Source organism: Chiroxiphia lanceolata, chromosome 3 (genome assembly GCF_009829145.1).
Source record: "Chiroxiphia lanceolata isolate bChiLan1 chromosome 3, bChiLan1.pri, whole genome shotgun sequence".
Classification (NCBI taxonomy): Eukaryota; Metazoa; Chordata; class Aves; order Passeriformes; family Pipridae; genus Chiroxiphia; species Chiroxiphia lanceolata.
In genome coordinates this window covers 14093539-14109482 of record NC_045639.1, presented here as the reverse complement: position 1 = coordinate 14109482, position 15944 = coordinate 14093539, and the positions used below count along the sequence as shown (strand labels likewise).

Sequence of the window (15944 nt, the reverse complement as noted above, 5' to 3'; positions counted from 1 at the left end):
GATTTGTTTACTTTTTATTTACTTTCACAAACTATAGAAGTAGGCAGAGGTTGGTGTTTTGTATGTAAAGTGAATAACCTGATCTGTCCACAATCATCTGCTGAGCTACCTGCATCTATTTATTGCTGAAAAAAAAATCTAAACTCTACACCACGCTACTTGATTTTACAGCTACTCCTGGTTTATACCTTTGAGGAACAGATATACCATCAAACCTAGATTTTGTTTCCATATAGCTGAGTTTGTCATGTGTCGTCAACCGCATCAGAAAAGTGGTTGCAAACAGCCAAGGAGCAGCACCTGCACACCCCCTTTACAGAAAGCACCAGGGAGCCTCCCCACCACGGCCTGCAGCAGCCCCAGCTCCACACTGGAGGGGACTGCAAGGGAAGAGTCAACCGGGATACCCTGTGCTTCTCCTTCTCCCTTCTGACAGCTAAACATCAGGACAGTATTTCAGTGAGCAACACTTTTTTGAAGTGGAGGGTTGGGTGATTATTTTCTCACCCCTACCCATGCTTTCTAGAAATCATTTATCTGCAACTAAAACAATAAAATACTTAATTCCCTTTAAAAAAAATACTTAATTCCCTTTAAAAACAGCATTCTGCTGAATGAGAATGGCTGCACGAAATGTGCATTTTCCTGAGCATAATTCTGTTCTCTTTCAGGTCTTGACTCGGACTTATTCATAAGAGTGGCAGAAGTGCTTTTCTTTCTTTCTTTCTTTTCCTTTTTAACTAGGGAAAACCATACCCTAATATTTTGTCCATCCTTAAACAAGGAAACCAATTTTTTTTTTCTGTAAAAGGGCTTGTGCCTCCTGTGTTCACAAGGCTGTTTGCTGAGGGCCGCAGTCTTTGGGCATTGAAGGGTTGTGTTATCGTTTGATACTACAAAAATACCACTACAGAATTGTTTAAAAAAGAGGAGATGGATTTACTATAGATTTGACACCTAAAAAAAGGAGACCAAGAAATCCATCAGTGGGAATATCTAATTGCAATGTTTCCAGTGTTGAAACTAGAAAGTCTTTGATATATTTGCATGTTTTACATTAATTGGTACAGGTAAAACTGAACTGACCTACATGCACGTTGTTTCTGCTTGCATATTTAAGTTGTGGAATTGATACTGTGAAGAAGTTGTGGAAGGAGACCAGCCTTCCACAATGAAGAATAATTATTTAGCCCAAAAATACCACTGACGAATTTGTCTTCTTTTTTTAGAATACACAATAGTACAAAAATATTGTGATGGATTATGTTAAGACTAAATAAAGAATACAAAAATGCAAAAGAAAACAAAATAAATTATAATAATGGCCATGTATTTGTGTATGTACATACGCAAATGTTGCATTGACATGTGTTTATATATCATTTCGGTTTACTTTTAATGTTAAAACAGGCTGTTTCATAAATGTTTGCAAGCAAAAAGAAAAATGTAAAGAAAATGTTAATTTCTTGGAGGAAGAGGTTGTTACCTAGGTTGACCGTTAGCTTAACTCGTCCTGCATCCAACTCTAAACGAAGGGTATCTGCAGATTCCCTGGAAGTTGTTGCCATTAAAATGCCATAAGCTCGCTGAGACCTGAACCGTAAAGAAACATCTTCGGCCTCTGTATGCATCACAACAGGGAGCTGTATTTTCATAAACATACTTCCATCATAGCTTAAAATTGTTGCCTCTGAAAAAGTAAAGGAGAAAATCAGTTGTTTAAGGATCACGTCTACTGAAACTCCTTAAAGATAAGACGGCAAATGTATATTTACTTAGCGCGGCACAGAAAAATTATATATTACATTTCATTATTACATAAGCAAAGTTGGGTTTGGTTTTTGCTAGTTTTTTTTCTTGTTTTATTTTGTTTAAGTGGCATATCTTGGTGCTTTTTAAAGAAACTAAATTGCTCTGTAGTGGCTCAGTCATCTTCAACCAGATCAGTAAAATCACATATAAAGCAATGCTTGAAAAACTAGGCCTGAACTACTCAAAGTAGGTCAAAGACAGTAAAACACATTCAGGTAAACCTTACAGCCTAATAAAAGGCCATGTCTGACTGTCATTCACCTAGATAACCATCCTTAGGATGCTTCATGTATAAACCTACCAGTATTGCTACCACCACAGTTACAATTATCATCCAGTTCACAAAAAGCCTCGTAAAAACGGGTAACTGTGCCCAGTGTGGTTTGGATGGGGCACAGATTGCTTTGTGACTACAAAAACCGTGGTATAGAATCAAAAATGGGGACATGAAGCTCACGGCAGCCTCAACCAGAGGATTGAGACTAGACTTGGCATATTGAGGGTAAGATCTTAAAACCCCCGAGACGAGCAAATAACTGTCACTTTCAGACATTACAGGAAACCCTCCCGGCGAAAGGCTCTGACACAGAGCAATCACAGTCTGTTAGAGCCCAGAGCAACCAGCCACAAGTCTTCTTTTCCCAGCTTCCAGGCTGGTAACAAGAAGGTAGCAAAAAGACTGCATTTCTGCTCACAGGGAGACACTGCGGTTCCTAGAAAGCAAAGGAAATGGATTTCTGAAATGTGTTAGGAAGTCCTTTCTTGCAGGACAAACAAACATTGTGGCCAGTCAACCACCACAGCCTTTGGAAATGGCTCTTGGGGTTGTTGACAGTGGCACATCATGGTGGAAGGAACAATAAAAGAACAACATCCTTTACCCAAACACAACAGTCAGTAGGCAGACCACCAGTAGGCTCTGCAGAAACATACAAAACTATCCATTCTTCATAACTAAAATCACTACCCAATTGGCAAAATGCACTATCTGAATGTGCCCTGTTTTTATGCACATCTGATTGTTTACCTACCACTACCTCGCTAGAGACCTCCTAGTTTCTTCCATTCTTTAACTCAAAAACTCTCCATCTCAGAAATGGTTGAAGTGTTAGATGATCAAATCTAAACAAAATGATACAGAATCTTTCTTAGAAAAAGGTGCAATTCTGGGGGCACCTCAACTCACTGAATAAAATGTTAGTTACTTGCCCAATAACAGACCTGATGAGCAATGAGCAGAAAAAGGAGACAGCAGAGAACACCTGTGGGAAACTTCTCTATGCTTCAATTTGCTGCAGTATAATGGAGACACTTTTCTATAACAAAGGTGTATTGTGGTCCCTACTTTTCAAGGACTAATAATACTGATACTAAGTTTAATAAGTATCATAACTAAGTTTGTCAAAACTGTTTCCACTGCATATCTTGTATACTGTTAAAGACAGACAAGCTCTTCAAGACTTCCAGTATACATGATACATGGAAGGACAAAATGTTCCACTAATTCTCTAAGAGGCAAAATGATAGATGATATTTTCATTAATGGAATCATGAAATGGCTTGGGTTGGAAGGAACCTTAAAGATCATCTAGTTCCAAATGCCTGCCATGGGCAGGGCCACCTTCCACAAGACCAGGTTGCTTCAAACTCCATCCAACCTGGCCTTGAACACTTCCAGGGATGGGGCCTTTGCAGCTTCTCTGGACAACCTTCTCCTGTGTAAAGAATTTTAGACCTCCCCAGTACAAATTTGGAGAAAAGAGTCTGATGTTGGAAAAAAGGGTTTACTAATACTGGTGTGAAAGTCCTTAGATGTAACAGGTTAGAAGAACACATTGACAGGTTTGATGATTTCTAGCTACGGAGGTAATGATGATTTCAGCATATTCAAAACCTAAAATTTTTCTGTGAAACAGGTTAAATACTTGCAACAGTCTGAAAAGAGATTTCATGTCAAAGAGTTTTCAGTGAAAGGTGATTTGCTTTTTGACTGTTTGGGGTTTCTCTTTGTTGGTTTTGGGTTTAGGTTTTTTTGTGTGTTTGTTTCTTCCTTGCTTTCTTTTGAGGGGAGTGGGGAATGAAAGTCATGAGCTCATTACTATATCTATTTTACAGTTATATTACAACTCGCTCCTATATCTAGCTGTCTAGCCTGTGCATAAAAACTCAGAATCAAGGTAAATATGATTTAGATAAAGAATTCTAGCAAAAAAACTAAAGTTACATGCTAATATAAAAGAACATAAAAGGTATTTTATATGGTCTATTAAAAACCACCACACTAATAGTATTCAGGGTTTTCATATACAGAGCAAATCCAACATTCAGCAACACTGGAAGTCTGCTGGTAACAAATTATCTTAAGATAATGTAAAAGAAAGTTGTCAAAATCAGCACTGTTACAATTTGCCAACTTTCCTATACTTACCCAAGTTTTTTAGAAAATTACTGAAAAAGGAGAGAAGGAACTGTCTTAATTGGAGATGACCTGTGAGTATTTAACATCATGGTGAACAGACCTGATGTGATTAGATACTCAATCCTCCTAAACCAGACTGTGCCAGTTATTTTGGAAACAGATGTTCCAAGAACAAGCCAAGGATACTGAACAGAAGATCAAATGACTTAAAAGCTCTGGGCAATGAGGAAGCTCCCTCATGTCAACTAGCTCCTTTCAATATGGGGAGATCCAAGTCATGGGCTTTCTAAATACAAAGGTATCACAGGGGAAAGAAAAAACAAAACAAAACCCAAACAACCAACAAAGTATAAACAAACACAAAACTGGCGAGAATGAATTGCTAATTTGCAAGGCCTAGTTCATAAGATGATGAGCTGAATGATGAGAGGCACCAGTTATGCAACCTTGAAGGAACAATTTGTCTCAAATTAAGTATCAATTTTTGCCCCCCCCCCCCCTTTTTTTTTTCTTTGCTTTGGACCAACTAATTCCAAGGAGGTATTTGTCTCATCTTTATTTGAAATCTACATGGCTAAATATTCTCACATAAATGTTGTCAGAATGTTTTTTTCTCTTGTTCAGCTTTCTTTTAATTATTAGATCAAATGATAATAGGCTATAAGTTTAGCTCAGAATCTGCTATTCCTTTATATAATCAGAGTCTCCACGGCAAAGAATAATAGTTTTACTACCACTTCAGTGCTGGATTCATAGCATTGAAAAGAAAAATAGCAAGAAAATCCTTGTAAAACATCAGTGACAGTCTTTTTCAGTGGCAGCAAGTAAGTGTATGCAGTAGAGTTACTAACAAGAAATAACCAGTAATACATAACACAAAAATTTACAAAAAGATATTTTATACATTAATTCTTTGATATTTTTATAAACTTGACAATTAAAACCTTTGCTGCTTCTGAAGTAAAAACCAACCAACCAAAACGCACAAATGAACCAAAACCCTAAAAAGAACCCACTCAGTTCCCCCTCTCTATTTTTTTCTTCAATTTGTTTCTTATTAAAATCTTCAGGGTTAGATAGTGTTCCTTCCTACATATACACACACAGCACTTCAATCATCTCTGTGCCTAATACCAAGCATGCAAAGACTAGTACTGACCTGAGGGGATTCAGGACCTTAATTTTCACTTGAGCTGCAATTACCTAAATTGCTCAAGAAACTGAGGCACCAACTCTTCTGGAAACTTACCTACAACTGTTCCTACCCTCAGAAATACTGAACTGGATATTTATAGGGATAGGCAGAATTTTCCAACCAGATGCTATTCTTCAGTTCACAGCTTATTTAAATTAAAGTGAAAGAAGTATGGACTAGGTACTTGAATTTCAGTGTTCCTTCTTGTAAGTTTTGCAGTCAGGTTTGTGTTGTTTTAAAAACATGATGCTTGGTGAGTACAGATGCCTACTGCATATTTTTTAATAAATAAAACAGGATCTTTTTTTCTCTGAACCTCTTGTGATGCCTGTGAAGTCCCAAAGAGAGAATTATTAATTTTTCTTGCTTTTTCAGTTTCAAAGTGTCTGCAATAATATGAAGACTGTGTTGGAGCCCACAAAGCTGTTTTTGAAGCATAAAATCACTCTCTGTGTCTGCTATCTCCAAAATCACAAATAAACTTCACCCAGAAAGTGACAGACAATGCAGTCCAGAGTCATTCCAGGAGGTATGTGAACAATTTGTATCACCTGTAATAAAGTATTCAGGTTTGCTCTCTGATCATGTTTCATTTACCAGTATTAGTAAAGCAATAGTAATGCCCTGAAAACACACCCTGATATATACCATTTTACTCCTAGAAATTGTGTGAGTATTCAAATATGTATTGGCTGCTACTGAGTAAAATTTATTTTTTGTTCTATTCCCAGGCATTTGGTGTTTTCTTTATGGCAGCTACTTCAGTCCACCTGGGCCCAAAGCTGCAGACTTGGTGAATCATAGGGAATCTTTCCATCAGTCTGATAGAAACAATTATTTATATGTGATTTGTTACTAGATAATATGTGAATAGAAGTTGAAATGGTTCCTACCAATTCCTACACTGATATTATTTCAGGACGGAAGTCCTAAGCCACATTGTAGGGGTACTAGAACTTTAACACACAGGACCAATCAGTTAAGACAGTGATGGAATTGCTCTAATATTTTGAACACATGATTCTTCATACCATAGATCGTCATATTACCTTTATTTTTCTTCATTTAAAATTATAAAGCATCCAGATACAATGCAAGGAATGAAAGTTACATTTCTTTAATAGGTATGTGTGTACACAGGTGTCTGTGCATGCACAATGTGGATATCTACACACACTCTACTTTCAACATATTTTCCCCTCAGAAATGTCACTTTGATAACTCTTTGTTGTCATGCTTCGTTTTTCTTATCACTGTTTGATTATTTTAGTATTGTTCATTGTTCCTAGCCATCCAGTCAAGAGCATACACCTGCAACAGGCCTTGACAAGAGGCAGTCACATACTATGATTTACAAAGAAAGATAGGAAGCCAAATTATATTGCTGTGACATCTGTCCATCCATCTGCTGTAGTTTCTATAATCTACTAAAGCCAATCTACAGATTATACTGATGTTTAACCTTAGTGAAAATCGAGTAAAATCAAGAATAACTTTCAAAAGGATAAAATGGGCATGGACATTATATATATATATATATGTATGTATGTATGTATGTATGTATATAATTTTAAGTATACATAAATTAAAATAGGGCCAAGCGGTGTTCCAGGGTTTTTGTGCACTAATAAACTCTAATTATTTCAGATTCTGTATTGTACACCAAACATCCAAGTATGGATAAGTATGGATGTTATCACTCCTGTTTTAGGGGAAATAGCATGAAAAATAAATCATGGCAATAAAAAGTAGTTACACACTTTTGTTTACTGAAGACACCTTAATCACTTAATGTTAAATATTTCAGTTGTTTAATCTCCAATATTTTATTATAAAACTGTCTTTTCTTTGTGAAACTATTGTTTGTTGAAATGAACATGTTCTTATTTCCTTAAATTAGTTTGAACAATTATAATTGTGTTGCTTATATCACCAAAGTTTATCAGTTACTGCACATTGGCAGTGGCTATAATAACTTTGTGTGGTATGATGCCAACACGACGCTTTCAGAATCCCAAAAGCTATAATCTTACTAATGCATGACCATTTGGGATATGAATATTACTGAGAAGACATCTCCTTTCAGTGTAGTTTCCTCTGGAGAGGGAAACCCAAGAGCAGGAAATGATCCCATACTGCTGAACTGCCACACATTTTTCTGTTGGACAAGAACCAAATATTATTGTAGAGAAGCCAACACCACTGCTATAGTGCCACCATTCCCACTGGGGGCATGCACCGGGAAAATGAAGCCTTACACTGGACAGTGACTGAAAATAAGGCATGGGAAATAAAAAAGACAACGTTTTCTATATAAAGTATCACCACCTGTCCAATATATTTATGGCGAATTGTTATGATGAAGCCTGCTTTGAAGTTCTTTGAAGATCTGCGCGTGTTTATGCCTCTAACGCACACGTTTCCCGGCTTTCCATTGGAAAAAAACCGCAAATCCGGTTTTCGCTTGTGCCCTATGTAATAGGAGAGTTTGGCCACAGGGTGGTACACCAGCCACGTTTAACCGAAGGCTTCGGGGATGCTCAAGCAGCTCTGCTGTGCCCTCTGCCAGCTCCACTCCACCAGTAACAACAATCTGGAGAGCTCAGAATAACTGGCCATGAGCCAAAGGCATAAATTGTCAGAAAATAAGACAGGAAAAACCCGAGAAAAATCGGAGAATTTTCTTGCAAATGCTAGTAATATCGTGGTATTAATACTACCTAAATGCACGTATCTATTTACATACAACTTGAAACATTCATTAGGGTTTTGTTTTTAAAGAAAACATTTTTGTTTCATCTGACTAGCTAGAAAAAATAACCAAATAGATGAAAAAAATTACGTTTCCAGTCAATAAACGTTAGGTTTAGATTTCAGGTTGAAGAGAATCTGTACTGTGTCGAATGTGAGATGCAAAAATACAACTTCTGTCATTGACACATTTTCCATTGCAATAAGAATAAAAATAAACACCTAAAATATTAACTACACTTTTTTATTGTTTGCCTACTTACATTAAAATCTTTTGTTAGCACACTCCATAATTTTAAATGAATTACAGGATTTTCTACCTGTTAACTAATTTCAACATCTGCCTTCCTTGCCACTATCCACCTTTTCAATAAAATAAATGGCGTTTGTAAACTTCACTGTTACCTTTTTTAGGCAAGAGGGATACTCAGAGATTTAAGATAACTAGAAACAGATTTCTTGGATACTAGGATCCTTTTAAAAACAGTTAAGTAAGAAATTTCATTTCCTACACTGATTCTTCCGCTTTGACTCATGGATGAAGTTCTGGTCACAGATTTAAGTGATACTGTGGAATTCAAAAGTAAATTTAATTACAGGCTGATATTGACATAAACAGGCAGAGAACAAGACCTCCATTTGGAATTGGAATGTGACACTTTAGCCATGCAATACTGTTTAAAATTGCTTTCACAAAGCTTTTCAGAACTCAGCAATGTATGATGAGAGAAAAAGGAGGTATTTTCTACGAAACATTCAGCAATACTGACTCTCTGTCATAGGCAACTAATACTTCCTCATGCATCTTAGAGTCTCCTCTAAGATCTTTCCTCTAGAGTTATTCCTTTCAATCTGGAGCAGGGCTCCATCTCATACCACATAAAAACCAGGATGCATTTTTTGCCTCGGGAGAGTTAATGTTAAGTTTACCACTTTTAATCATTGTGTAGGATTCTGTAAAAGAGAAATGCAGTTATCTCATGGAACCTACCTCTTTCGCACGATCTGCCAAGGTAGCCCGTGCCAGAGCAATCACAAACATATCTGTTCCATCCATCCCTGCACACACCATTGTTTTTACAGGGGTTGCTAAGGCAAGGTTTTGCAGTTTCTCTTGAGCATGAGGGTTTTACTCCAGCTGTGCTTTGAATTTCAGCCATCTGTCGAATATCTTTGCTTTGACCATCAATAAATAAATCTCTAATGCAGCCGACGTATCCATAATTGAGAAGTGCTGTCCACACCTCTGTTGGGAAGACGAGGCCTGCTTTATTTTCTGGTAAGCCTCCAAGATATAAGTCATCATCCAAGTCAAGGATTTCACTTTCCCCTGGTGCAGTATATGGTGTACGTAGTGTGTTCACAGATATGGTCCCTGAAAAGACAACAAAATGCATGATTTTCAAGACATTTAAAAGATTTTGGTTTTGCTTTTTTACTCATTCATCTGCACGTCACAAACAGCTATAAGTGAAGCACAGCTATTCTATTTGTACACCTACAGAATCATAAATACACTTCACTATTTTAATTTCAATGGAGTACAGATACTGTCAGGAAGTGAATTATGAGAAAAACATTTATGCACAATACTACAGGATCACAATATCAAAAAAATCCAGCCAAAATCACCTTATCAATCCCATAGGGGAAGGGGGAATGCAGTTGAGAGTTATTTTCAGAAGTATCCTCATTGTGCAACAACAACAACAACAACAACAAAATCTTCACTACCTCATATGCATTTCAAAGCATCAAGGGTGAGGTTGCCTTGATAGGTTGTAACCTGGGAGGTATATCTGTGTCTTTGGTTTGGATCCAAAGACACAGTATTTTTAAAAGACTCTCACCACTTTCAGTGGGCTTTAGATAAGACTCTTTTTTCTTTAAGTGCAGGAGGAAAATACTCTCATCAGCTTCCAGGGAGGCAATCATTAAGAAGGTAGTGATGCGCTCCTAGAGTGAAAATCAATGCCTCTGGCACTTACCTCGAAATGTGTGCATGTTACAAACAGAGGGAGAGAAGATGTATATAGACCTTCAGGAAATCAGAAGTATCTATTTGATTTAAATTTAAAAATTAAATAAACAAAATTAAACCTAAAATAGAGTTCTCTTTCTACAAAGTGTCTGACTAAAAAAACTGTAATCAACTGCAAAGATTCTTTTTGGTTATACTTTTTAAAAACAATGAGGTATGCAATTTTTACAGTTTGAATAAGCAGAAAAACAAATTTAGTACATGAAGTCACAGAACATACTTATGTCAATCCAATTTAATTTTATTGCTAAGTAAAATCACTTGAAAACAAAATCTTCATGTAGATCTTCACAGAAGTGACTCCTTACCATTCTATGGGAGTGCAAAAGCAAACAAAAAATAAATCAAAACATTATATAGGTCACCAGATTACTATAATGTACCAGTCATATCATGTAACACTTATCTTCTGAACATGCCATTAAAAGTGTATAAATGATGACAAGACACTGAAGAATCATATTTACCACAATGAATTTATCATACACATATTTACAAAACTAACATGATTCACTACCTCCAATGTTAACCTGGAAGAGATTCCACAAGATAACACCAATTATGAAAAATGCTTCCACTGTGATAGGAGTTGTGCCCAGGAATAAGACATTCAGATTTTTTTAGAACATACATACTAAAATATGAGTTTTAAGCAAAGGAAGGTCAGAAAAAGATCATTCTCCTACTTGGATATATCCTAAAATTTAGGCTTCTCTTGGACAGACTCTCATGGAAGCTATGTTCTTTCTGTTCTTCTGCTGTTTCAATTGGTTAACTTCAACAATGCAGAATGAATAACTAAAGAATTTGGATCTTTAGTGAAAGGTCTTTGGGGTAAAGATCTCAGGAGGTCCAACTTCCATGTGAGACTTGGGACATTTGGATTTTAGAAGGGCTGGATACCACTACAAACAGTCTCCCTACTATCAGAAGAGATCTAAAAAGACAAACCAAAGGTTTGCACAGCATTTTTGCATCTTCATAAGGACATTTAAAGAATAAGGATGTGGTCAGTTTTCCCTTTTATGTATTATCAGAAAAGTTTTCTGTGTGAGTTGAATAATCACACAGATGTAAAAATGAACTTTCAGTCTTAACTGTAAGAAATAGGCATGTTGAGACAAGATTCTTTTTCTTCCCAACCTCCATCTGTTGAAAACTGATAAGATTATTATGTTTTGCTAACTCTAAAAATTTGTATTACTGTTCAGATTCTTGAAGCAGAACTTGGCATTCCTATGGAACTCTTGCTATAGATTTGACCTCAGGCATGCAAGCATAAACACTTTGAAATTTGATCTTATTAATCAGGTGCATCAAACAAGGACACCTGTGAATGACCTGTCAAAACAAGATAGCTAACTTTTCTGAGAGCGTCCTGGGCATCAAGAAGGACTGCTAACAGACAAGAGATCATTTTTCCTTCCAAAAAAAATAAAGATGCTGTAAACATAAATCACATTTGTCCTCAGTATTTCTTACTGGTATTGTTGCTTGCTCCCATCTGTTGCTGTACATGCTATTTTAGGACCAAATGCTTTAAACCTGTGTTCAGGCAGCACCCACTTGTGCACCCACACAAGTTAACTCAGCTCAAGCTCATGAATGCGAGTAATGCTGTTTTCTATTGGACAAAGGCATTTATATTTTCAAGATATTCAAGACAACTCCTAGGACTCCTTTTCCTGATTACTTTGAGTGCACGAGAAAAGAGAGGTAAATCTCTGCCAGTGCAGCTGCAACATTACATGGCATTCCAAGTGGAAGCTTTGGAAGCACAGAAGGCTTAGAAAGGTGAATGATAAAGGGAATTGTAGATCACCACTACACTCTGGTGATTGTGAATTATAGTTAAGTGATAGATTGAAGTGGGAAATTTTTCTTCAGTATGTCATAAAGGATTATCCCAAAGACAGCTTAAATATTATTTTGAATAGTTAGCAACAGCTTCTTAAATAAATGAACTTTTAACCTTCCCAGTAAATGAAACCCCATAAAACATGCCCTGGGAGAATTGCTCTGAAATCTTAGTGCAATCATAGCATCTAATGACTATGGGTAGAAAAACATGACAGGCAACAACTCCTCTGTGCATCTTTTTCATGTTTTAGAAGGCCACGAAACCACTATGACACATCTAGACTATCTCCAATTTACTGCTGGACATATTCATGACATTCCAACTAACTGCCATAGTGTGTGCATTATCTTCAACCAAAATACTGTAAGTTATCTCTACTTAATTCTTTTAGTTGAGAGCTACACTAAGGCACATAGCACCTTCAGAAGACCCAAAGCTGTTATGTAGAGGCTTGAACAAAATATCACATAGCACACTGTCTAACAAGAACTAGGACTATAATATAGACAGGCTATAGTCTATCTAATAGCAGACAACCTATGCCTGGGCACCAAGAGGTTCATGCTCTCAGTTACCAAGTTGTCCTACTTTCCAGCTGAGCTTGTAATAGCATGTCCAGGCAATCGTACAGCCATCACTGCTCTTGGTATCCAAATCATCTTTTATGTATCTCTGACAGTTAATGCAAACTTTATTCACTAATTGCTTTGTAAATGCAGGTGAAAAAATTCCAAGAAACATAAGGGGAAATAAGAAAACGATTCCAAAATACACTAGAAATTACAGGGTCTTGTAAGTATCCTAAAATTAAATGCAGAACTCAAGTTCATAGAACATGGGCCTACAGAAAAAGAAAGAAAAACAATGAGTCTACTAGCACTTTTGGATTCACAGTGAATCCTGAGCTGTGACAGAATTAGAGGGTGCTGTGTCATCTTGGTGAGGTTGTTTTGGGGACTTTTCTTTGGTTGGTTGGTTGGTTGGTTTTCATCCTGTGTTGTTTTGGGTTTGTTGTTTTTTGGTTTTTTCTTTTTTTTTTTTAAAGCCTGTCATCTTTCTTAAGGGAAATTTTAATTTCTACCAAAGACATCTCAAGCTGGACTTCATGACAATGGCAGATGCTGCCTCGGAAACTGGGGACTGTAATGCACATCCCCTTTGAAAGATTTCAATTGTACTTTCTCTGGGAATTATAGGTACATTAAAAGGAATTGTTTTGTTAAATCACCAGTGTGTTCCAATTCACTTGGATGTTCCTGCTTATGAATGTGAAGAGACATCACTTTCCACAGAAGCAGAAAGAAGGAAAGCTAATGGACCATACAAATTTTTTACGTGGTGTAGAGTAAGATATGCACAGGTATCCTCCAAAAATGCCAAGGCAGTGGAAAGAATCAAAAAAGGTTTATCCTGAAGATGAGAATGATAAAAAAATTACAAAGGGAAAACTGCACCAGTCTGCAAAGCAGTGCTGGGCCTGAAAAAGACACAAACTCCTGTTTTCTTCCAGCCCCTTTCCTTCCTTGTCTTCTCTCCTGTGCCTGTCTGTAACATCTGTTTTATCTGTCCACATTGCAGGGATCTGCCCACAGGGGTAGCCTTTCTCTGGAATGCAAGAGGGAAAGAACTTCTCCCTGTCACTGAAAAAGGGGTTTCTTCTTAGAGAGAAAGTCTCCTTAAGCAGACATTCAATTAAACTTTAATCTCCTTGAAGAGAAATCTTCAGAAAAAGGAACACCTATCCCAGTACAAAAAAAGGTTAGTAAATCACCCTGTAAAGACACTAACATCAATCCTTCTCAAGACAGAATTGTCAGGTTTGACAAGTGGAAAAAATGGGACACATCTCATTTTACAAAATAAGCTAGAGACAACAGATATTACCTGAAAGTAGCAGATTCAGAGGAGCACTGGCCACTCAAGAGAAAACTATAACCTTAAATTGCAACAACTCTGTAGTAAGAACCATCCTAAAAGTTCCATCTTGGCATACTACCTAAGCATAACAGCACCCATAAGCAGATCAGTAGCTGTTTCTTTGAAAAGAGCAACACTGAGGCAATAATGCCTGTCAGGAAACATGCAGTTTCCTTGCAAAGTTTTTTAATACTCAAAGTAGGAAATGTTGTCTGTATTTCTATTAGAATAAGGAAAAAATGGAAAAATGTTGATAGCATGTGATTTTTCCAGCCTGAAAGAAGAAAAAGGGAATGACTGAAAGACAAGTGGAGTGACTTACTGAGTCTGGGAATTCATGATCTACCTTTAGACTCTAAAAAAACAGTAGCATTTCTAATCTCCAGAAATTGGACATAAATTTAAGAGTCCTGGATGACCCATGGATGCTCTGATTCTGCAGCATTTTACCTGAGAACACAGTGCAATTTAAAGATTCAGAAATTTCTTTAGGTATTGGAAAAGTAGTTTGAGAAAAACTAATGAAATTATGGGCTTCAGCAAAAATTATTGACTTAAAGGACAACTGATTAGTGAGCAGTCCTTCAAAGGAAGAGTCTACAATATAAGTCAAAAATAATCCACATATGATCAAAATGGGAAATATATTGGGAGTTATAGAGAAGCCTATTGTGCTGCTTTACTGGGCATTGGTAAAGTTTTATCTTGAACTCTGAGAAAGATGTAGATCAGCCAAGGAGACTGCAGAAGATGGTAATAAAAATGGTCCACAGTTACAGGACATGACATAATAAGGATAGGAAGAAGCTGGTGTTTCTTAGTCTCTAAACCAGAGACTGACATAATCTGCCTCCCAGGCAGCTCTCAGTAAGACAAGAGGGCATGGTCTTAAGCTGTGCCAGGGGATGTTTAGGTTGGATATTAGGAAGAAATTCTTTACAGAGAGGGTAATCAGGCATTGGAATGGGCTGCCCAGGGAGGGGTGGATTCTCCATCCCTGGAGGTTTTTAAGATGAAACTGGATGTGGCACTCAGTGCCATGGTCTTGTAACCACAGTGGTGTTGGATCAAGGGTTGAACTTGATGATCTCAGAGGTCCCTTCCAACCCAGCTAATTCTATGATTCTATGATTCTAATATTCAGATCCTAAGTATTATAGAAATATGACATAGGGGAAAAATGTGTGGTGTATTTTGTGCCTGCTATGGACAAAAAAATGATGGGAAAAAATGGGGGTTTGTGCATAGAAAATTATTCAGCTTATGAATGATTACGTGGGAAGGTTGTGAGTGCTGGAGGTGACTCAACACCTGTCAAGACTTACACGAGTACACTATCACTACTTTCATTGGAGAGATAAAATATTGGACCTCTCAAGGTCACCCATCTCGATTTTACTATGAGCTTATGAATAAATGAAAAACACTAAGTGATCATTGGAAGAATTTTCTTTAAAATTCAATATAAACCCATTCTCCCAAATACACAAACTATTAACATTTGTTGAAATAGAAACATGTAAATCTAGCAGTTCTTAAAAGTTTGAAAACATGTGGGAAGCAATATATAGAAGTGTACATGTAAAAAAAAAGAACCTATAACACAATACGTGTAATTGACATCAAAAAAGTACTACTTACAGTGAGATACTGATTATAGTTAAGCTCTAATTACATAGTTCAGGAATAATTTCTGGTATTCAGGCTGAAATTCTAACTTTAGTTCAAAATTCCAGTGACTTAGCCCTTAAATGCTACCTACCTATGAATATGTTCTGATACATTCTGTTTTACACTGCCCTACACAGAGGCTGACAAGAAAAGTAAGATTCCTCTCTGATTTCATTTTTTAATGATGATTTCCAGAGGATGAATGGTGGTTATTTAAAAAAAAAAACAACACGTGCAAGGTTATCTTTGAATACAGTAACCAGTTTAAAAAAAAAAT

At 36.8% G+C, this 15944-nt stretch overlaps 1 protein-coding gene across 30 annotated transcripts in view; it reads right to left on the bottom strand.

Moving 5' to 3' along the window:
• Nucleotides 1–15944, bottom strand: part of NRXN1 (neurexin 1) — a 711718-nt gene that overhangs the window by 410283 nt on the left and 285491 nt on the right. For all 30 annotated transcript variants that reach the window (XM_032683731.1, XM_032683732.1, XM_032683768.1 and 27 more), the window contains 2 exons: nucleotides 9169–9552; nucleotides 1487–1690 (listed from right to left, as the gene is read on the bottom strand). In XM_032683731.1, the coding sequence (XP_032539622.1) occupies nucleotides 1487–1690; nucleotides 9169–9552 (588 nt within the window). The remainder of the gene's footprint in view (nucleotides 1–1486; nucleotides 1691–9168; nucleotides 9553–15944) is intronic.